The 22,988-nt window shown below is 41.2% G+C and overlaps 1 protein-coding gene and 1 long non-coding RNA gene across 2 annotated transcripts in view; one reads left to right on the forward strand and one right to left on the reverse strand.

The window, feature by feature from the left end:
• The window catches only part of EFHC2 (EF-hand domain containing 2), a 67,498-nt gene extending 47,468 nt beyond the window's left edge, over positions 1 to 20,030 (reverse strand). Inside the window, exons 1-3 of the mRNA XM_042867571.1 lie at positions 19,954 to 20,030; positions 11,562 to 11,750; positions 8,007 to 8,157 (exon numbers count right to left, since the gene is read on the reverse strand). Coding sequence (XP_042723505.1) covers positions 8,007 to 8,157; positions 11,562 to 11,750; positions 19,954 to 19,995 — 382 coding nt within the window. The 5' untranslated portion in view covers positions 19,996 to 20,030. The remainder of the gene's footprint in view (positions 1 to 8,006; positions 8,158 to 11,561; positions 11,751 to 19,953) is intronic.
• LOC122177831 lies at positions 3,857 to 12,312 on the forward strand. The gene is made up of 2 exons (XR_006178170.1): positions 3,857 to 4,035; positions 11,954 to 12,312. It is a non-coding gene; the product is annotated as an uncharacterized LOC122177831 (long non-coding RNA).
• Positions 20,031 to 22,988: the final 2,958 nt, after the last annotated feature.

The raw sequence follows: 22,988 nt of genomic DNA on the forward strand, positions 1-22,988 counted from the left end.
AAGTTATCCTTCACTCAGCAAAGGAACTATCAGATAAGAGGATCTTGTTTTAATAACAACACCTCTATACAATGATCACCTTCTAGCACTTCAAGTTCAAGCACAAAACTTAGGCTAATGCAGAAAGTTAGCACCTTTGTAAATAGAAATGAATTCCCATTTGCTCCTCACAGGTAACTGGTCAGTACTTTATCCAATAAGAACAGCACAACCTTTCATTAACAGAAGAGACGTCTTTCTCTTCCATTGAAAAGTAGTCTCCTGTACTTAATAGAATAAGTAATTTTTCTTCTAAAAAAAAAAAAAAAAAAAAAAAACAACACAGTGTTGTGCAAAATCACAGGGTAGGAATGTGCGGGAGAGATAAAATTTGTCTTTACATTCTGTGGGGTGACGGTAGTCATATACGATCAAGGTCATAGAAGAAAAAAAAATGCCCTACTAAGGGAAAACACCTGACCTATCAAGTTTGGAAGCAAGGGCATTCAACTGAGCTTCCTTAAAATTCACAGAATGGCTTGGTTTGGAAGGGATGGTCAAGTTCCAAACCCTCTGCCACAGGGAGGGCTGTCAACCAAGCAAAGAAGTAAAAAGTAGACAAAAAAAAAAAAAAAAAAGCGGGGGGGGGGGGGAAGAGAGAAAAGGAAAAAAAAAAAAAAAGATCTGAACTTTACTAGAGCTAGTAGACATGCTTCCTTCTTTAGAGTACTTTTGTGAAAGCAGGCACTATTATTTTTGGAGCATTGCATTTGTTTATATTCACTGCATTAAAGGAGGAGTAATCTGTTATGTGTTTATCAGCTGAAAACTCATATTGATTAATTGGGTAATGCTTCAAAAGTTACTCAATGATGACAGAGAAGAGACTTCACATGAGAAAAGGCTGATAGAACTGAAACTGCTTACCCTGGAACAGTAAAAGCTTAAGGGGGATCTCTGCAATGCCTATAAATACACGATGGGGAGGAATAAAGAAGACAAAGCCAGGTGGTGCCCAGGGACAAGAGAAGAGGCAATGGGTGCAAATAAAAAATAATAATAAATAAGAAATTCCATATTCCATCCAAACACAAGGAAATACTTTTACTGTGATGCTAAGCAAACATACTGCAAGAGATTTCCCAGAGAGGTTGTAGAATTTCCATCCTTGGAGACACTGAAAACCCCACTGGCTATGGCCATAGACACCCTGCTCTAGGTGACCTTGCTTTGAGCAGACGACTTGGACCAGATTATCTTAAGAGATTCCTTCCAGCTTCAACCATTCTGGGAGTCTGAAATACCACAAGTATTTCAAAAATACCCTATAAGCAACAGCCTCAGCAGGTTAAATAAGAAAGACGTACATTAAAGGAAAGTTATGCAGCTGCACATATGACAAACTATGATTTATCATGAGTAAAGTTTGAGTTCCCAAAGAACTTCAGATTAGCAAAGCTGGGTCTAAGCTCTTGTTTTCAACATTACAAGAGAACAAAAAGAATAGCAGTGAAAGTTTTGCTACATCAGTACAAAGGTGTCACTGTGTGAAGCTAATACATAGAGAATACAAAGATGGTCCAGTCCTCAATCTCACCATCTTTGTTGTGCTTACCAACTTGGATATCCCTGTAACAGATGCAGATACCCACTGCCTAACACCAGGTAGAAACCACCAGCCCATATGACTACAACAATTCCTTGCCACCATACCTTCCCAACAACTTTATAACTACAATAATAAAAGGTGCAACTTGAAAACAACAACAGTAAACACACAAAAATTCCAAAGCTAAAGATAGTAAGTTAGTACTTGAACTACAACAAGAGTAGACAATTATCTAAAAAATATCTCATTATCTCTCATTACAGAACTTTTTCCAGGGCCCTTCAGCTGTGCATCTGGTAGTGTTTCCCTTTAAGTTCCTTCTGAAGGTTTTTCAGCATTGTTTTTTTTGGTCTAGGGGTAGGAGGGAGTGGAGGAAAGATGAAGAGAGGCAGAGAAGGTGGGAGAAATATATTGCTGTTTATTTATGTTTAGTGTTTTACTGGCCTTAGTTCTGAATTACTTCATGGAAATTCTTCACTGTTCAGTTTATTTCACTAGGGACTAATCTGTATGAAATACCTTCCACAACTACATTATCAGAGTTGTTTGTTAAATTCTAACTCCTATAATGAGTAAACTCTTACTATATAAGTCATAATTAGTTCAACTCCCATAAGTTTTCAGGGGAATAAAGCAACAAAGCAACTCTACTTTATATTCACATTAAATAAATTATTTTAGAGCTTTTCAGCATTCTAACGTTTCACATGTACCAAAATCTGACACTTTGGCTACTGACCTTTGACTATGAAATAAATTTGAAGTTCTATCAGCTTAAACATACATATATTTAAGAGGTCTCTTCACAGAAATGTTAATTAGAAAATATGTTTAACATGATGCAAGACCCCATAGCACTGCCATTAACAAAAACACGATTCAAAAACTTTACCTAATTTTGCTTAATCATTGAGTTGCTCCAACAAAATAAAGAGATAATGTGCTTACCAGAACAGACCCCCCACATTAATGCAGATTTTATTATAATTTTATTTAAAATATAATTGTTTACAATTTTCTTACATGTTTTCTGAAGTTATATTCACCTCAGAACCAGTAAGTAAACATACAGCTATTTTTTCCATATCTCTTTTCTAAGTACAGTACATATACCCATTTTGTTCTGAAGGGATAAGAATTTCTTTCCTAATGGAAAATGTCTCATATAGATAATCTCAAGTCTAGCAAACCTCCATTTTTATTAGATATCACTGTGCCTGATCTACACACGTGGAGAAAATATTTTATATTGTTGAACTTGAAATTTAATAAAACGTGATGAGCTCATGTTAGGATAATTTTAAAAATGCTGGGACCTTTCTTTTGGAAAATAATTCTATTTTTACTTCTAGAAACACGTTAGATATCACTGTAGAAGGATCTGTGCACATGCAACAGTCTTATTGCCAAGGATGGATGTCTTCTATCAGTTTGAGTATGCTATCCAACTGCAGTACAAATCAGGATCCTAAATATTTGCATCTGGTCAGCCTACAGCTCTTCTATACTGTGTTCTTGTAAAGGAAGTTGGTGTGCTGCTTTTCTCAGCCAATAATGGTGCCATCAAGTTCCAACATCACAATTTGTAGCAGATTTTTTCTTCTCTCTGGGTTTCTGAGTATTTGGCAGCTACCGCAGCAGAGGAGACTTTATTAGACCCTATTAAGGAGACCTTAATAGCAGTGAAAGATTTTTGCTTACAAGGCAGCATGTGCAGTTGGGCAACACACAATTTGGTCTCTGCTGCTACATTGCTCTGCAGAAAGACAAAAGTGGTATCAAGAATTTCCTCAGCACAGCTTACTCCCTCTGCACTACTCAGGAGCGTACTAGAGAGGAGTGGAATGGGTAACACTTGGATTTTGCACACTCCAACTGTTTACACAGAAAGAAGACCACTATCCCTGCAACACAAAGAGTTCCTCCCAAGAAAAAAGGGAGTTTCTTATATTTACTTAGTCACCCATCTCTGAAGATAGCCAGGTCCTGCTTTGGTCACCATTAAAAAGCAAGATCATGATTATTTCAAGAGCTCCAAGGAGTTCTTAAACTTTCAGATAATCAGTTATACTGAAGGAGCTGCCTACAACTTCACTTTCCCAACTGCACTTTCCTCTTCAGCCAGTCAGCCTTGGGAACCTCGCCAGCAGGCAGCTTCACTTTCTTCTTCAGCTGGCTGACCTTGGGGAAAATCAGCCAGCCTCTCTACTGTGCTCTGGCTCTCAAAGCCTGGATTGCTCTGGAAGCTACACTTAACCCCAGGGGACATAAATAACCTTTTGATAAGGCAGTATCAGCCAGCCACAGTCCTCTGAACTGAAAATTAGAACTACAAAATGCTAGTATTGTCCCATCTAAACTGGTTCTCTAAAGAGAGAGCGTACTTTTATATAAGGAGAATAATTAGCTTCCTGGCTCTGGAAGAACATCGCGGAGTTTGTTATGAGGTAAAATTGACTGTTCTTTCCTTCATTCCTTATCTTTGATTAGTTCTTGTGCATTGTGATTGCCCTGGTATTTTTTGCTTTGATTCTGGTTTCTCAAGTTCAGGTTGGCCTCTGCATCCTTTTGTGTTTTGCAGTTTTGTAGAATCTTTCTATAGATTTCCTCCAGTGTTCCTAAGAATTTCCAAAATATTTTTCCAATCTGTAGCAAGGCAGTTTCCAAAATTAGATGTACTTTAGATTTCAGCCTCTCAGTAGTAACCTTAACTGTCCAAATTCATGTCCAAGTATAAAAGCCAATTCCACAAAGCACTTTTTAAAGTCACTAGAATGCATTTCCCACAGATTACTTACTTTGTCACTCTGAGATTTTGATCACTGGTAAAAGCACATTCTCTGGCTTTTTTAAAGCCAATTTGTCTTAATTTTGCAAAATCATAATTAAATCTAGGAATTCTAAGTTACTTACCAGGTGTTCCTTCACAAAAGTCGTCCTGCAGTCTATAAGCCTCTCCAAATCTTTTCCCAAGCAAAGCAACAAATACTAACCACAGCAGGGGGAGCACAGAAGGAACACTTCCTTAACCCCCCCATGCCCAGAGAGACCCATTCAGACCATCAAGCTCTCATTTGTGGGGTATGGCACAAGCACTGGTAATCTAGTGGCCTCAAAGCACTAACCAGACAAGCAAAGATCTACCTTCGATCTATCCAACCATCAACCTTTGATCTATACCGTCACTGCAACAACTACTCTTCATGAGGACTCCTAAGAATAGCTGTCTCTGTTACATCTCTTCCACCTGGGTATGCATGCAAATCAGGATCTCCACTACCTTCTTCATTCTAAAGATAAATTAAAAGTTCATCTATTCAGCATCTTTTCCACCAAAGCTTACTTCTTTTCCTCCTTTATGCAACCTCTTCCCTGAATTGCAACTCTATAACTGTCCACACAGACTAAGCCTATGCCGTTCTTTAAATTCCCCGCACGTTTTTCCATCATCCACATCCCCACATCTGTGTTCTTTTGTTCAGTACAATTTGCCCTTATTTCAACAAGCCAAGTTCTCCTACAGTTGAACTCTCCCCTACAGAACTCAGGCATTCTAATTAACTGAAATATTCGATTTTAGCGTAGGTACAGAGGACAGTGTTATGGTTAAGACCCTGAACTTCAGCTCAGTTCAGCTTCTCTTCCTGTTACAACTTTTCTTATATGATCATGGGCAAGAACTTCATTCTTTATGCTTCAGCCTAACAGCTTCACAATGCAGTTATGCTTCTGTTCTTTTCAGTCTTCTTTTCAATCAGAACAGGGAATATGAACAATATAAAAGAAGCAACGGGTTGATTTTTATTTCAAAACTGAGCAAAAGTAATGGTTTAAGCAGATTATAAATGTATATACACATACAAGCACTTTATGGTTTATGCATTTTATATACATACTCTTACGAAAATAAGCAGTTTAAGACCGCTTTTACATGTATTCAAGAACAAACTTATTGTCCCTAAGGTAAGTTTCATAGCTTTTATTCATTTATAGAGCATAAAGTCAGTGCCTAAGCACACAGGAGCAAGAATTCTCTGACAAGCATTTCCATCCTCCCCCCTCCCCCCCTTCTACATAGGATTAATCTCTAGCTTAAGAAGAATCTTTATGTAAATAGTTATGATAGAGTATAGGCCCAAAGTCATCTCATTAGCTGTGAAGCCTAAACATATACCAACTGGTTTGGGAATCTTTCAATCTACTGCACTTCCCCCTTTCTTGACACAACCAATAAACTGAGATTCTCCACCAGCTAAGATACAAGCAACAAATAAATGAAGTGCTCTTTTAAGATACTGGAACACTTCTTTTTAATCCACCTAATTAGTGTTTCTACATACTCATTTATCTCATATTGAGAAGTGCTCTTACAAAACTATAGAGGCCTTCAAGACATCCTTGCATAGAAGACTGAGAAAATCCCTCTTCCTTTTGAATACTATGCAGTAAATTTTAGATCTTGTACCAAAGATAACTTCAACAACCATTAACACAAGATCCAACCAAGGAAATAGGAGGAAACTGTAGTCTTCCTGTCAGTTCAGGATCATCACTAGACTACCAGGAACATGGGGCCTGAGGAAGTAGACTACATACCTCATACTGCAGTAGCAACCTAAAAGACTCATTCTTACAGCTAGATACAAAGCAATCAGCCTTGAATTTACTTTCTATAATGATGTAGTGCTATAATATGACGGAAAGTACACCAGTAACAGCAGAGTGGCACAAGTCTAGGTTGCAGCAAATGAGAACAAGCCCCAGTGCAGCAGCCATGGACACAGAAACAACAAACAAACATCTACTTACCTTTGAAGGCCTCAAGTAGGCAAGGATCTCCAGTGAGACACCCTTGCCTCCACTGCCAACCCTTAAATGTGGTCTGGGAAGGGGTGGATCCTGGCTCCACACGTTCCAGTCACTCAAGTGCATTGCACCTGAGCTCCTTTGGGTTGGCCCTGCTTTCCCACCAGGTGTTCAATCACTGTTTTAGGCCATAACCTAGCATTTCTGCTACACTTTCTGCATTAATGAACCTGGTTTCTAGCTTCCCTCTCAGGGACATCACCTCTGCTTCTTAGTTTAACTGTATTTCCTTTGTTGATAGTCATTTGTTCCAAGCCACATAATCTAGAAACATTTGCTCCCACTGCCATGACGCACAAGTCAAGGAAATCCTTCACCTGAGAATGTTTCCAGCCTCACAGAGGTAGCTGGAGTGAGGGTGTCTTATAAATTCCCAGGTGAAAAGATCCAATATGCTTTTCTTTAGGTCATGAAAAATCAATTGCCCTAGTAGGAGTAGGATGAGGTTCCTCTGAATTCAGAATCAGTTCCTGCTGAACAGCCAGCAAAATTTCTGGCAAGAACTTTTCAATACAGGGAAAGCAGGGTTCAAAGTACTACTCTAAGATAAAATTCCCAGGCAACTTTATCCCAGGTACAACAGAAATGTAATGCTTAATACTTTTAAATGTTATCCTATTCTGTAGACAAATAAATTGATAGCGTCTGATCATCTTGGAAAAGAATATCACAATTAAAGAGTTAATTTAAAAAAAAAAATTCTAAATTGCTGTGCAAAGATCCACCAAAATGTATAAACTATCTTCTGGGACTGGGAGGTGCAGTCAGCCCAAAATACTCATCCCAAGACATTCTGCTTATCTGGACTACATCTCTTGCAATTTCTTTTTTTTAATTTTGGCAGTGACCTATAAATATCAAGAAGCAGCAGCTGTACTCCCTTTCTGCAATAGGATGTTGACTGCCAGATCACATTTTCTTAATGTAAACCAAGTTCATTAATACTCCAGTAAATCAGCTTACTAAACTTTTCTCCACAAGTCCTCAGGCTGGCCCAAGTGTAGTGATATGACTCTGAGGAAAGGCAGCTTAGAAGTGTCACGGAAAAACTACTCAGCCAAGGGTATTTTAATCATAACCAACAGCCAGAGGCACAAAAGGTGCTCTCCTTCAGTAAATGCAAAGATATCTGCAGCTTCTAATAAACTATAAGAAAGCTTCAGCGAGAGAATTTATTAACATAGGAAGGAACCGGGACCAGGAATGGAAATCCAGAATGCAAATTGCTTTTCCAGAAGTGATACAAAACCAAAAAAAGACCAAGGATCACATTAAAGAAAAAATGTGTGTGTGTGTGTATGAATGGATTCTGCCCTACTAAACCTACATCTTCAAAAAGTAAGGCAATAGAAAAGTTCATATTGTGATCCATAATAAGATGATTACAGCTATTCACTCACTGTCCATTTAAATATTAAGAATTCATGTCATGTATTCCTTAAAATGGACCAAGACTTCACTGGAAGTATTTACACTTTCAGCAAAAAATTTTTATTAAATTATTAAAAATATTAAAAATTACCATTATTAAAATGCTATTAAAAATACATACCTTGAATTATGCCGCTATTTTTCATTTGGGGTTCAACCACTTGAATTGTATCATCTTCAAGGTAGAAGTATATTTTACAGTGTCTTATTCTATATAGTTCTTGATTTTTATCTGGCACTTCTTCCTCAAAATAGGCATCAAAAGACAGTACCTATTAAAAACAATAAATACATATAAAGCAGCAAAGTCTTCAATGCTTTTGCATAATGCATCAATAAAATAGACTTCTGCACATTATAAGCTAATTAAATGTATGGATTTCAGGAGATAGATTTACTTCTCAGAAATGCAAGAATGGAAATCCACATTAAATCACATAAATTTAATATTCTTTGGTTGGCATTTTTATTATCACAACATTTAAGCAGAGATGGAACTCCAGAGTAAAGAAATAAATCAAGTATAAAACTATCAGCAGGCTGCTTGAAAATTGTTCCAAACAAAGCATTTTTGATGGCACAATGAGCTACCTAATTCATGAAGAAACTTTTAGACTTCTATTCAATGAATTCCTGGAAAATAATGACAGTAATGGCTTTACCATTGAGGTAAGTAAAAAGGAGAGTCCTTTTCAAGCAGGTCTTGCAAGCTCTCTAATGAGTGGTATGGAAGACTATGAGAAAAATTATATTTTTTCAGGAGTCACTTAGAGCCGTGCAATACTGTCATTTCAAAACTTACCTTATTCTGCAATTCAGCAAGAAAGGAAATCTCAGAGAGCACACCTACTGGCCTCTCTGTGGTTTCTTGGGAGAGAAATAACGCAAGAAAAAAGCCTTCACAGGTGAAATATTCAGTGGTTTACTCCAATGGTGTTAATGTCAGGAGATCTCAGATCAAACTTTGCAAACGATTTTTATACTTCTTGGTATCATTCATGTTCTTTAATCACCAAGACCATGTTCAAGGGAATGTTCAAGAAACATCTATTTTGTAGTGTAGTATGTACCAGGATGCTAGCTGTGGTAAGAGTGTGCAAGAGTCTGTTTTTTACTAAAAACTAGGCTTCCACCACCAGCACCTCCAACCAAATATGTGGGTCATATCAGTGCTAACTCATAATTCATTTTTGTAATGATTAATAAATTCAACAATCTTCATTCTTGGTTCATTAGACAAAACAACACAGTGGAAAAACAGGAACTTAGTTGCTTCATTCCAGTGAGCATCTGGCAGACCTGGGCTTAAAAATGTTTGAAACCCATGTATCTGAGAATCCTGAGGGCTCAGCCAACACGGAGTTGAACTTCACCCCTTGCCCATCTGGTGATAAGCCATACAACTCCAGGATGCGTGTACTCTCTTCTCCCTGTTTTGCTAGTCTCACTAAAGTAAGAATTTCTGACAAGCATATTGTTCAACTGTGCTATTTGATTATTAACTGTTTTTAATTCTGTCAGCAGACATTTCTGACAACAGCCTTCTCATGAGACACCAGCCAGGTGAAAGGGTCTATTTTCAAACAGAATTGAGCATTAAATAGACTGTAATTATCCCTTTCACTAAGCATGTCCTGGTCTACGTCACCTGATGACTTTGTGGAAACTCTTCTGCAACTTCTTTATGAGCATGCTAGTGTACAACTGGCACACGCTCAGCAGCCAACTGCATTTTTGCAGATTGAAACATAATTCAGAAAGGGTGGAGAAGGAACATAAAAGATGATGACTTATTTTACATTTTAAAATAAACTTACTTTTAGAAATAGTCAAAATTCAACATTTCCTAACTTATGCGTCATCTGTAGTACACTGCTGTGTACAGTAGCCCTTTTTTTTAGAAATTAGAAGTTGGGCATGAAATTGGAAGTAACAAATATTGAACAAACTCTGTGGCATATTGCAAAGTTGGCATGCAGTTTCCCTAGCACCTGTGGAAGTCAAATTATAAACATCTTTTCAAGCCCAGGAAGCCTTGTGTATGTATTTAATCACAGAAGAAATTAAGTTTACACCTGCTTCCTATTAGGCATATGAAGTTACAAAAACTATTTCTTAACCCACTTAATATGAAGTATTACGCCCGTCCTTCCTCCAACAAACTAGTACTGCTGAAAGTTGGAAAGAAAAATGGGTAAGAAAGCAGAGTACATTTAAAAACATTAACACTTCTTCATTTTTCATGGAGTCCACTTGGCTGCATCACAAACTGCAGCACTGGCAGGCATAATGCCATTTCAGGCTCCTACCTGGGGAGGATAAATTAGTTGGGTAGTACTCTTTAACTATCTATAATTTAAAAAAAGAGAGACGTGAGCCTTCCAGAGTTTAATTCCAAACCTGTAAACTCCCATCCTGCATTGATTGCCCTGTGTAGGAATACACTGATGAGACAAAGAGAGTAGCTAGCTAGCTCATTTCACCAGCAGGTCCCCTTGCTTTCTACTTAACTCATTTATTTCATAAACTTGGACCCAAATCCTGCTAACGGGTATGTCCCCAAGAAACAAAAGCACTGTTTCATATCAAAAAAAGGGTGCAGATAGAACATGTGCAGGACTGGCCAAGGCCTTAACACTTAGGCACATTATACCAATTCACATTTGAGCACATTGGTGAAAAGCAAGTGAGCAGTACTAGGGACTTGTACTAGGGACTTCAGAGGCAATGTGTATCTATCTATTCAAGCTTTACATTTTCTTGCATTAGTTCTGGTCTGCCAAGGAGACAAATAGGCAATTATACTGAAATTATCTATGTGACTTTTACTTTAAAACAAAAATTATGTCATTCTTTTCAGTGTTTAATATCCTAATAATTTTGTCATGCAACATTTCTGCAATTTGCTGAATGATTTCTTTTTCTGGATCATTTTCCTTCTCTGATTATAGGCTTATTGCTTTAGAAATAAACCATCACCAAGTAGCATTTAATGTAAATTTTAAAAAGGAAAGTAATGACAGCGTGCTTGAAAATTCATATCATCTAGATAACAGTTATTTGATAACTCTCTAGCTTTAAAGGTGTCATTACACTCTTACAAAATAAATAAGTATATGTATATATTAATTCTAAATTCCAGTATTTATAACAGACACAATCTATTTCCCTACATGTGAATAAAGTCAACAGGACTTTGAGCAAACAAACAAGACTAGATAAGGGAATTCTAATCCTACAGAACTGCACTGTGGTTAGTGGTCATGCAGATTTTCTCCTGGACATAGGCCTTTCTTACATTCCTGTAACTACACATTTCCTTGTTTGATCATTTGAAAAACAAAGAAATGGAAAAGAAGTAGTACATTGTTGCAAATCAATTATTTGCTATCACTATTTTAAATAGATATATACTAACTACCCCCTTATTTTTATGATGTCCCGTAGGAGATGTATCCCAGTGCAGAAGTATTTGTGTATATTGCTGTAAAACATATGTTTACCTTAATTATACAACATATCAGTATTATGGAAAAACAGAAGTTGCCACCTTTTTTGTTTGTCTAGGAACATTTCTCCACACAAAAACTAATCTTCTGAAGTATTTGACTGAATTTCACATCTGTCATATTGTATCTGTTCCTAAAAAAACATACAGATACTGATTTCCACATACCTGCTTGTCAAATGCTATCCAGGCAGGAGCACCACATCCAAGCTCTGCAGGAAACACGCTGGATTTAGGTTTCAGCTTCTGTCCAGGTAATGGTTCACCTCCTATTCCAGGTTTATCTTCTGCAAGCAGCATAGCAACATTATTGCAGTAGCCCCAGTGCTGCGATTTGTGGAACTTTTCTTTCCCTAACTGTCAAAAATTTGGAAGCAAAGAGAGAAAACGACATTTTAATGTGTGGTTTTAAATTCATAAGAGTTACCTAGCTATGCAAGGGTGATAAATCACATAGAAGTTTTTCTGTAAGTACCTTTAATACTATCTGAGAACCTGTAACAACTTGAGTGCTGCCTGTGAAGTGACATTATTTCAGTAGTCAATTTTCTGTCTTACAGATCAAAATGGAAAGGCATTCTGGTAACATAGCCAGGCTGAAAAATAGGATGATACCAGCTGTTGTCCCCCTCTTCTTCTTCCTCGCAATAAGGACTATGGAATAAGGAAGCAAGTCACCCATGAGAAGAATGCAAAAAGTAGCGGGGGGAAAGCTTCCTCTATAGAACCCCACAGGTCAAATAGAAACACTTCAGGAGCACCCAGAAAACAGTCTGCTGTCATAACTTATGTTGAAGACCTTCTTTATATTTGAACTGCGGAGTGCAAAATGCATAATCCTGAACACACTTCGATTTTGGGAATCTGGAGCTGAATCAAAAGACAGAAAATTTATTCTATCCAGGCTTATTTCAAAAGATAACCTGTGTAGCAATTTTTTTTTTACATTATTATTGTTTTTCAGGCAGTTACAGATCGAGTCCTTAGAAACAACCAACTGCAAAGAAAGCCATCCTGCCTGCTCACATTTCCTGACTAGTACTGGAGGCTGCCTTGAAGTGATGCAAAAAAGTCTCCAAAGAGCACCAGTCCTGCCTGTGGGAATGCTCCTGCTCTACTGGCCTGCTCCCTCACACAGAGGCAGCTACCCCACACAGATCAGACAAACAGGAAGAGCAAACACAGGAGACAGCACCACAAACCCTTCCTCCCATTAGCGGCAGTATTGACCTGTTAGCTCCTCTTACTCTGCTCCTTTCCTGGTTCCTTCAAATCCTTGAAATGCTTTGGAACAGCTGAGTTGTGCCCCCAACCCTCAGCCTGGGGCTGAGGGACCGTGAGGAAAGCTGAGGCTGAAAGGGGAGGAACTGATGCTAGGGAAGAGCACAGGAAGGACCCAGGCAATGGAAAGGCTGGACAGCATAATTCTCCAAGCTCCACTGGAGCAGATATGTCAGTAATGTAGCAGAGGGACAGAACTGCCTCTCCCACTGCATTTGGAAGGTTGGGGTTGGATATTAGGAATAATTTTTTCTCAGAAAGAGCTGTGATGCAGTGGCACAGGCTGCCCAGGGAGGTGGTGGAGTCACTGTCCCTGGAGGTGTTCAGGAGCCGTGTGGATGTGGCACTGAGGGACGTGGGCAGTGGGCATGGTGGGATGGGCTGCTGGTTGGACTGGTGCTCTTAGTGGTCTTTTCCAACCTTAATGATTCCTTGAAGGCTGAGCAACAGTAATTAGAGCACACACATTTAAACCAGTGCTCCCCAAAAAGGTTTAGACAACAATGCATTACCATCATGAATAAAAATTGGCCAAGAGAAATGTTGTTCATCATGGCAACGTTTGAGTGCTCCAGAATAATATAATACACATCCAATATTCTGGGAAGAGTGAAAGCAGTGGAGCAGCAAAATCTGAAAGGAGCTGACTAGTTATTTTATTCTGCCAATATGAAATTGAGTGAGGAATCTGAAAGGCAGCTAACCTTTGGCTCATAACATTCACTGCTCATATACACAAACTAGTGCACACCGAAGGTGAAAATCTCAACGGTGCTCTAAGCTCAATGACACAGGAAGGAGAGCTCCCCCTCAGCTCAACAAACAGCTCAATCCCTACCTTAGTTTAGATTTTGCTTATAATGCAAGGGCAGTGGTATGCAAAAAACCCACATTACTTATTATTTTTATAACTGATTATTTTTAATGCCATAAAAATCAATGGCCGTACCCTGCTTAGGTTAACAAAGGCTGGGCTAAGCAGCACCCTTCAAAGCAGATGCTGCAAGGTGAGATGGGGCTCCCATACTGATAGCAGGAATGAATGAGAGTATGGATACGTTTCCCCAGAGGAAGTGCCTAAATGCAAGCAGAGTTTTGAATAAAGGTGAGTAGAAAGGGCAAACAGCATGTAGCATAAGATAAAGGACACATGAGGAGGACAAAAAGTTATTCAAGAACAAGGGTTCTTGAATTATTTAAGAAATAAAAGACAAAATCAACACAAGGAAATATTTATTGTGTAACAAAGTTGGCCTATGGGCCTCCCTGCCATGCAACATCGCTCAAGCCAAGAATTTAACAAGATTAAAAGAAGAGCTGCATATTTGCAGGAAAGATGCCCAAAACAAAATATTTAATATCAGCACCTTTTTTTTAATGTATTTATTTTTGAGCTGTGATACTAAATGTCATGCTTCTGTGCACAGCACAAGCACTGACGTATAGGCATTAAGAGAAGACCTTCCCTCGGTCATCCCACCCTTCCCTGAGGCCCACAGCACTGTTTCTGCAGGTGAGGACGATGGCCGGGGAGAACTGGCTGGGTCTGCCACTCCTCCCCAGCAGATTGCCAGTAAGGATGGTTTTCTCCCTGTTTTTTGGAAACTAGCAAGCTGCCCTTTCTTGTTCTGTTCCCTTTTTTATTATTACTTTTGTTCCCTGATAAGCTGATAGAAAGCTGGGGAGAAGACAGAACAGGAGGGAGATTTCAGCATTTGTTAGGTCTAATATGGAATAGCTAGAGTCAAGCTGAGATTTAAAAAGGAAATTCGTGGGCAAAAACATCTCATTTACACTAAAAGCTCCATACACCAGCAGATCCATTTTGACACAGCAAGTACTTCTTCTCTGCCTATTACCAAAGCGTGAGTAAGGGAGAAAAGCAAAGTTATTAAAGCGCAATAAGGGTGGCAGCTATCCTGAGCAAAGGAAAGTCCCTTAATGTCCTCAAAGCTTCTTCAAAAAGCATTTTCTGTCCATCCTTTACTGGGCTTTGGTCAGTTACAGTGTGAGAAATTGTTTGTCAAAGAAATCCACGTTTGCACCTGGTGGAAATTTTCTTAGGGCTGAAATCACAACAGAGTTCAAGGTGTGATTTGAAAAATAAGTGGCCCAACAGCTGCAATTCTACTAAGAATCTTTTGTGGAGTTCCTGTAGCTTTTTACAGAAAGATCATTTTAGATCAATAATCACAGTACTACTTATAAGCTCCTCTGTGAAGATCACCGAAGTCTCCTCTAGAAACATGAGCAGGTTTTAAGCAAAAGGCTTTTCTTTTTAAGCAAAAGAGTAATTACAATGGAAGATTGCAAAAGAGAAAAATGACATTTGAGAAACTTCAGCTAACGAACCCAGACAGCATCCAACCGAAAATAGTGACAGAACATCACATTACATCCACAGCAGTATTAAGCGACTTCTAAAAGAAATCTGTGACAGTGCAGGGAAAGAGCTTTACTGTGTCAGCTGTGCTAATGCTGGCTGTAGATCAGCTGAACAAAGCTGGCCATTTTCTGTGCAGTGAGCCTGAAATAAGTATTGGGGATACATTCAACAATGACGAATGTGAAGGTTGGGATTCTCTGAAGTTTTGTGGACTCAGCCACTGGGGTGCACTGCCCCGTGCTCTCAGCATCTTGCTCTTCAATACTCTGGTACAGTCACAGGAGGAAGCTGTACTTTTCAGCTGAACCAAACACAAGTAGAAATTTGTCACCACAGCCACTGTCCCAGGGGCCACATCTTGTGAAGCAAATGCCACGGGGAGTTAGGGCAAAAGCCACTGGCAGCACTGTGTTACTCTTCCCCATGTTCATTTTTAATTGCAGCTGCACTGTGGAGTCCTGGCTCAAATCCTGTATTGGGATGAACAGTGACATTTCTGAACTACTTTGGACTGCTGATATGGTGTCCTAGTTGTTTCAGCTAAATAACAGAAATACAAGTAAATGCTGCATGCTATGCCACTGAAATCCATGCAGAATCCTGCCCTCTTGAAACACGTCACGCCAGTGAACAGAAGTGAGACAAGTAGCACCAGTTCTCACAACACAAGTAGCATCTCTCACAAAGCAAGCACTCATTTCATAGAATCATAGAATGACCTGGGTTGAAAAGGACCAGAATGATCATCCAGTTTCAACCCCCCTGTTACGTGCAGGGCCGCCAACCAGCAGGCCAGGCTGCCCAGAGCCACATCCAGCCTGGCCTTGAATGCCTCCAGGGATGGGGCATCCACAACCTCCTTGGGCAACTTGTTCCAGTGCATCACCACCCTTTGAGTGAAAAAATTCCTCCTAATATCTAACCTAAACCTCCCCTGTCTCAGTTTAAAACCATTTCCTACTGAAAAGCCACATTTCAGCCACAGGTATTGTCTCCATTCACCTTCAGAGATTTCAGTATGGTTAGGGATGAGTGGTATTGTAAAAGGAGGATTGCCCTAAGACTTTGTTCCCAGCTGCAGTGGTGTCCCTCTAACATGTCCCAGAAGGTGATGCACCATCTTTCTGCCTGGAACAGAATGACAAGCTTGCTCTTACTGCCAGAGCTAGGACAACCTGAGAGGAGACAACAGTCTAGTATAAAGGAAGCAATCAAAAATGCAGCCCTGATGGAAAGCTAAGAAAGATTTGGGCCAGGGCTGTGAGCAGACAGACCTGGGGAGTGAGGCAGCAAACAGTGGAAGGGGCTCAGGAACGAAGGCCGGAGCCTGGAGCAGGGGAAGGCACAGCATAAAGAGCTTGGAAAGCACTCTGACAAGGAAAATGAATGTCCCATTTTGACAGCAATGATTACAGAGCAGCAGAAAATAGTTAAACCAGGAAAAATCCAGAGACAGCAATGGTAGCACAAGTGAGGGCAATTCCAAGCTACTGCAATAAACAAGGAAGAGAGGGAATTTGTTCTATGCCAATAGAGTTTGCAGCAGAAATGGATACTCTCAAGTATCACTCTTTTATCCCCCAAGATCTATAAAGTCTTTGTCTGAGTCTCCAAGAGAATGGAATTGAAAAGAATTCCCTCTCTGAGGAGGATTCCAAACCTCAGGCACAGAAAAGCACTGGTCAGAGAGAACTCACTTAATCCAACCCACAGGAATAGTCCTTTCCATCAGCTGCTGATACAAGGCAAGAACAGCAGCCTGCTGTCAGAAGGTGCCTTTCACAGCAGGAGGTGGATCAGTAACACTAGCAGAGGAAGTCACAGCATGACTGTACTGTCACCAGAAACATTCCTGCCACAGTCCACACTCACACTCTTGGAGTAACAGAGCAAACCTTTTACACGTAGTGTTTCTGCCATGTGCAGCATGAAACGTGGGTATTGAGGCATGTGATTTTTTTGTGTGTGTGTTGGCACATATATAACTTGCATTGGCAAAGCTGAAAACCTCTCTATTGCACAATTTTCATACCAGCCAGAATTTGCAGGTAGAAGATACAGCAGTGTTTGGTCTTTCTTTGGCTATTTTATGTTGGCTTTGGTGACAGGAACAAAGCTAGTATGTATTCACAAAAATAAATGACCATTAACATCTTAACTCAACAGGGTGGTGCACCACAGGGGATCCCCATGCCCTGCCAGGCAGGGTAAGGCCATTCCCCAGTGCTGTCAGGGCAGGGGAAACCAGCCCTCACATGCATGGCACCTTCAGCCCAGCTCTTCTCTTAGAGCTGAGGAAATGCTATGTTATGTTACCATAGGAACCACTCCAGCTATTTTGAAAGTGTCTATCACCTTGGTGTATTACCCTCTACTCTAATTTGCTGCAATGCCGGAGCAGTTAGGTTTTGTCTCAGTTAAACAGAACCACAGCAGCAGCATTGCTCTGGGGCATGAATTGGAAAGAGGTACCAGTCAGTTACAGTTAAGGGGAAAAACAATAAGATAGACATCACACAGGGGTTGCTGCCTTTTTGCAGCACCAGGCCTTGCAGTCTTTGGCCTTCAGCAGCAAAGGGAAGATGCACGCAGCTTGAGATGAAGCTTTTCTGCTCGCAGGCTGGATAGGAAGCAAGCATTCCTGGTAGAGCTGTCAGAGAGTAATAATAATCGTAGAGGAGCTGTACTGCAAGAGCCAGTGACCCTTAGAAACAAAGATGCAAGCGCTGTGTAAGGATTTCTTAATTCCCCTTTGCCAGAGGCAATCCTTGCTGCCCTGGAGTTATTGGTGTTGAAACCACCTTAAAGCCCTGGTTTTCTGTGGGAGCTCACCCTTCTCATTAAATACATCCAAATGGACACGTATACCTCTTCCACCTTTTGAGAGCCTCTGTATGCAGCAGGTAGTATTGAAGGCAGAGAACAGAGGATTGCAGCAGTAGCTTGAACAGTGATAAGAACAAGAGTGGAATTAATACCCATAATTATAAACCAAGGACTGACAGCAGCAGCAGTTCCCTATCCCCTGCTCATCCCTCTTCAGGAAATGCTTTGCTACTACTGTTTCTGTGTGATAAGAAACACTGATGGCAGTGGTCACAGTACCAGCAAGAAAATGTTTCCTTATCAATATATCTATGGCAGTCATTTTTAATTTTTTTTCCTCCTTTAAATGTGTTCTTCTTGGCCTCTCACTTGCGAATGAAATTAAATTGAATAGCCAACAGCTATGAAGAGATCAAATGCTTTTCAAGTAGGGCCAGCTATCATTATTACTCCCACTAAACTAAGGACTGTACAAAAAGTGCAATTAGGAGTTTTCACAACAGTGTAACTATGGCATCACAACACCGTCTTGTGGTGATTTTAACTTGTTTTCTCATCTGTAGTTCTCATTGCACATACATGCACTATATGCACTCAGTATGACGTGTTCACTGTTTTCTGTATGTTAACTCTCCTCAACCATGTGTAGTCAAACACTGGGTCTTATCTCTGTTACAAAGCTTCTCCAAAGCCAGCTGCAGTAGGGCTCTGAAGACAGCTCTATCACAACCCCAAAAACAATAATCTCCATCAACTGATTTAAAATGAAAACTACAGAACAATTAGTTCCTGCATAGCAATTTGTTATTCTATCTCCACCTAGCAGATAAGAATGGTACACACCAATTTCACTGCTTCTGATGTGCCCACTTAGCAGCTATCTGAAGTGGTACATACACAACCAATTCTTTACAATACAAATTTGAATTCAGAAAACAGTGTTCACCACCAACTCTTTTCTCCTTTCCCTTCTAAAATAATGGTACCAGCCTGCTGACCATGGGGAAGAAGTCACATGGAATATCCTTGCTGCTTGTAAGAGGTCCTGCAAGAAGTGACGTGTTGGCAGGTACCCCACAATTCTCACACACCAATGAGGCTGGGGAGCCCACATATTTCTACCCAGTTTCATTCTCCTTATATGACTACCTAGGTAGCTACTCTTGCTTCTACCTGTCCTTCCTCTTTAGAGAGAGATTTTCCACTGGGCTGCACTTCATGCAGGCTGATTTATTGCTCATAGAGTGGGCTCCCAGATATGCTAACAGCATGGAGCAATCTCATCTTAAGTGGTGCTGAGGCTCATGGTATCGTTGGCATTAGTGTGTGCGTCTTAACAAACGATTTGGAAACTCTTCCTCCCTACACCTTTGGTACTACCCCTCACAGGAGGAACTAGGCTCAGGAGCCAGCCAAGCACCCAGCAGTTGGGCTGCAGAAACCAGGGCTTTGCTGGTCATTTCATAGAATACTTAGAGTTGGAAGGGACCCTTAAAGGCCACCTGGCCCTACTCCCCTGCAGTGAACAGGGACACCACAGCTTCGTCAGGTTGCCCAGGTGATCCAACCTTGAAAGTCTGCAGAGATGGGGCATCCACCACATCTCTGGGCAACCTGTTCCAGTGTGTCACTACCCTCGCTATAAAATACTTTTTCTTTATATCCAACCTAATTCTACCTTCTTTGAGCTTGAAACCATCTCCCTTGTTCCATCACCACAGTGCCTGCTAAAGAGTCTGTCCCCCCTCCTTCAGCTCACAGCATGAAAACCAGATTCCCCTCCAGATATTTCACACTTATTAAGAAAGCCCGTACTGCCCTGTCTGCTACTTAAAGGCAACACCTCCAGTGTCATTCCCAAATCCTTCCTCCCTCCTCACATCACTTCACGGCACAGTACTCAGCAAATTATCCCTGCAGGCAGTGATGCGCTCAGCTCCACAACGCCCTCTCCACGCCCCCTGCTGCCAGCCCTGCCGACAGCCTTAAGCTCATCTTTTCCTCGCTCTGGCCCTCGGGCAACGAGGCTAGAGGGAAAGGAAGGGACGTCCCGTCTGTACCACTCACGTTCCGGCCGACGGAGAAGCCGGGCAGCAGCGGCAGAGACATGACCGGACCGCCAACGCCAGCCCGGCTCGCGGCGCTCCAGGGCCGTTGCCTGGAGACCGGCGAGTGACGTCGAAAAGGGGGCAGGGCGAAGAACAGAGGGGCCGAGAAGAGCCGAGTAGAACCGAGTGAGGCCGAGCGCAGCCGAGCGCAGCCGAACGCGGCGCCCCCTAGGCGGGGTAGAAAGCCCCGAGGAATTACCTTCTAACGCTTTTCATTTTGCCACTTTTTTATACAGCGCGTTTTACTTTGTTGCCCTGGATGGCATGCGAGGAGGAAGCGAGGGGAAAAGTTTTCTTTTTCGGTTTGTTTGTTTGTTTGTTTGTTTTGGTTTGTGTTTTTTTTTTTTGCATTTCAGTCCACCGTGAGGGTGGAACTGGGTCAGTGGGTTTGCACGTTCCGGTTTCCCAGCACCGCATTATGCGCCCGCGTTTGCATGTGGTGCGGGAAGGTAACGCTTCCCATGTATTTTAATTGAAAATAAAAGGAGCCGTCGTTTTAATCACATTCGTTTCATATGGTGGGCGGCATTAGGCTCAGATTTAAATTTCAAACAGAAGATAGATAGAGTGAGTTTCTCACGGGTGGCTCTGGGAGGAAGCGTTGTGCCTTTTGTGTGATGGAACTCACATTTTCCTTGTTAATGAGGGAAGATGCCCTCCAGATCGCTTCCACAGCCCATTCCAGGGAGCAGCAGCCATGCTACGTTGTGTTCCTCCGTTTTACATAGGGATCTTGACCTGGACAGGCTGGGGAGCTGGGCAGCAGGAAACCAGATGAGGTTTAACAAAAGCAAGTGTAGAGTCTTGCATCTGGGGAGGAATAATTGCATGCACTGGTACAGGTCAGGGGGTGAGCTGCTGGAGAGGAGCTCTGCGGAGAGGGACCTGGGTGTCCTGGTGGACAACAGGTTGGCCATGAGCCAGCAGTGTGCCCTTGTGGCCAAGAGGGCCAATGGCTTACTGGGGTGCATTAAAAAGAGCGTGGCCAGCAGGTCAAAGGAGGTGATCCTCCCCCTCTACTCTGCCCTGGTGAGGCCTCATCTGGAGTACTGCGTCCAGTTCTGGGCTCCCCAGTACAAAAAAGACAGGGATCTCTTGGAAAGAGTCCAGCGGAGGGCCACAAAGATGGTGAAGGGCCTGGAGCATCTCCCCTATGAAGAAAGGCTGAGTGAACTGGGCCTGTTCAGCCTTGAGAAAAGAAGACTGAGAGGGGACCTGATCCAGGTCTATAAATATCTAAGGTGTGGGGCCATAGTGGTGAGGCCAGTCTCTTTTCAGTGGTACATGGAGACAAGACAAGGACAAACGGACATAAGCTACAGCATAGGAAGTTCCGCACCAATGTGCGCAAGAACTTCTTTACAGTGAGGTGACGGAGCACTGGAACAGGCTGCCCAGGGAGGTGGTGGAGTCTCCTTCTCTGGAGATGTTCAAGACCTGCCTGGATGCCTACCTGTGCGACCTGATGTAGGGAACCTGCTTTGGCAGGGGGGCTGGACTCGATGATCTCTGGAGGTCCCTTCCAACCCTTACGATTCTGTGATTCTGTGATCTTCATCAGTGCTTTGCTTTTATTAGGACTTTTCTTACAATGGAAAAAAAAAAAAAAAAAAAAAAAAGGTTATGAGTAAAATATCTGGAACTCAAATATTTAAATTCTGTTACGCTGTTCCACTGTCTTGATGGAGCTGCAGTTGAATGGCCTCATGTCTTAATTCTCATAGATAGAGCGGATCTCCCCTGCCATATTTCATATTCTGCGATGCATCAGACCACGAAATTCCCATCACACATCATCTCTCCTCCCTAAAACAGAAATCTCATTGAATGGCAATGGATCTAGTCTAAATGAGACAAGGAAGCACTCCCCGTACAGCTCCCATAGAACACTTCTGTGGCATTCACTGTCAGAACTGTTATTATCATGGAATTATAGAACCATAGAATCATTAACAGTGGAAAAGAACACTAAGATCATCTAGTCCAACCTCCAACCCATCACCACTGTGCCAATTAAACCACATCCCTCAGCATCATTTCATCAAAATGTTCTCATTTCAAAAACTCACAATAATTGTGGAAAATGCTACATTTTTAATTGTTTCCGGAAGTTTGAAAAGGCTAAGAAGGAAGAGGAAGTTCTGCAAATCTGAAAGGGTTATTGCATTATTGCCAGGCGTGCAAAACTTTGCTGAATTTCAGCTCTACAGCACTGCCTGTTGTTCTTTGTGTGTGCATGTGATCCCCTACTCTCCCTGTAATAAGCCTTTGTGTCTCTGACAAACACTGTGCAGGAGACAGCTGGTGTACTCATAAAGCATACCTTTCAGTTTTCACAGCTTTCATTAGAGAGGATCTACAGAAAGGGCATCCAAGGCATTTTAGAACACTTATGTGTCAGTACGTCCTTCTGAAATGATTGAACCAGGATAGCTGCTGCTGCTTTGTACCAAATTCCATAAGTCTGGTGCAACTAGTGGCACAATTTCTCTTCTGGAATGGTAACCAGTGAAGAATTAGAGCCTCTTTCAAATCATTTTTTTTCCTCTGGAAAATTTAATTTTCTTCTTCAGTTCTTGTGGCCCAATACAAAATGGGGCAATTGATATGTAATGGTGCTGTACTTTCAGTATCAGTAATGTATCGCTTCAAGTCCAGGTAGTACAGACAGAGACTACATGTGAAAAATGTGCAAGGGAAACAGCGGCACATTAGGAGGGTTAGTGAAATGTATGGCATCAGCAAAGAGTACAATCCATTTTCAACAGAAAATCCAGTGAAGCCTTTCTGACCTTTAGGTCAAATCTGCCTGCACGGGATTACCTTCAGCCTCATCCCCTAAAGAAGCTGCAGGGAGCAGTGGGGAAGGAAGCAAGCATCTTCCCAGTACACTGAAAGCACAATTGCAGTGTGATGTTTTCTGCCAGTCTTCAATCTGTCAGTCTTTTTGCTTTCAAATCTGAAAAGAAAGAAAGAAAGAAAGAAAGAAAGAAA

The sequence above is a fragment of the Lagopus leucura genome, unplaced genomic scaffold, assembly GCF_019238085.1.
Source record: "Lagopus leucura isolate 7727_CA_CO unplaced genomic scaffold, USGS_WTPT01 Super-Scaffold_100001, whole genome shotgun sequence".
NCBI classification, from domain to species: Eukaryota; Metazoa; Chordata; class Aves; order Galliformes; family Phasianidae; genus Lagopus; species Lagopus leucura.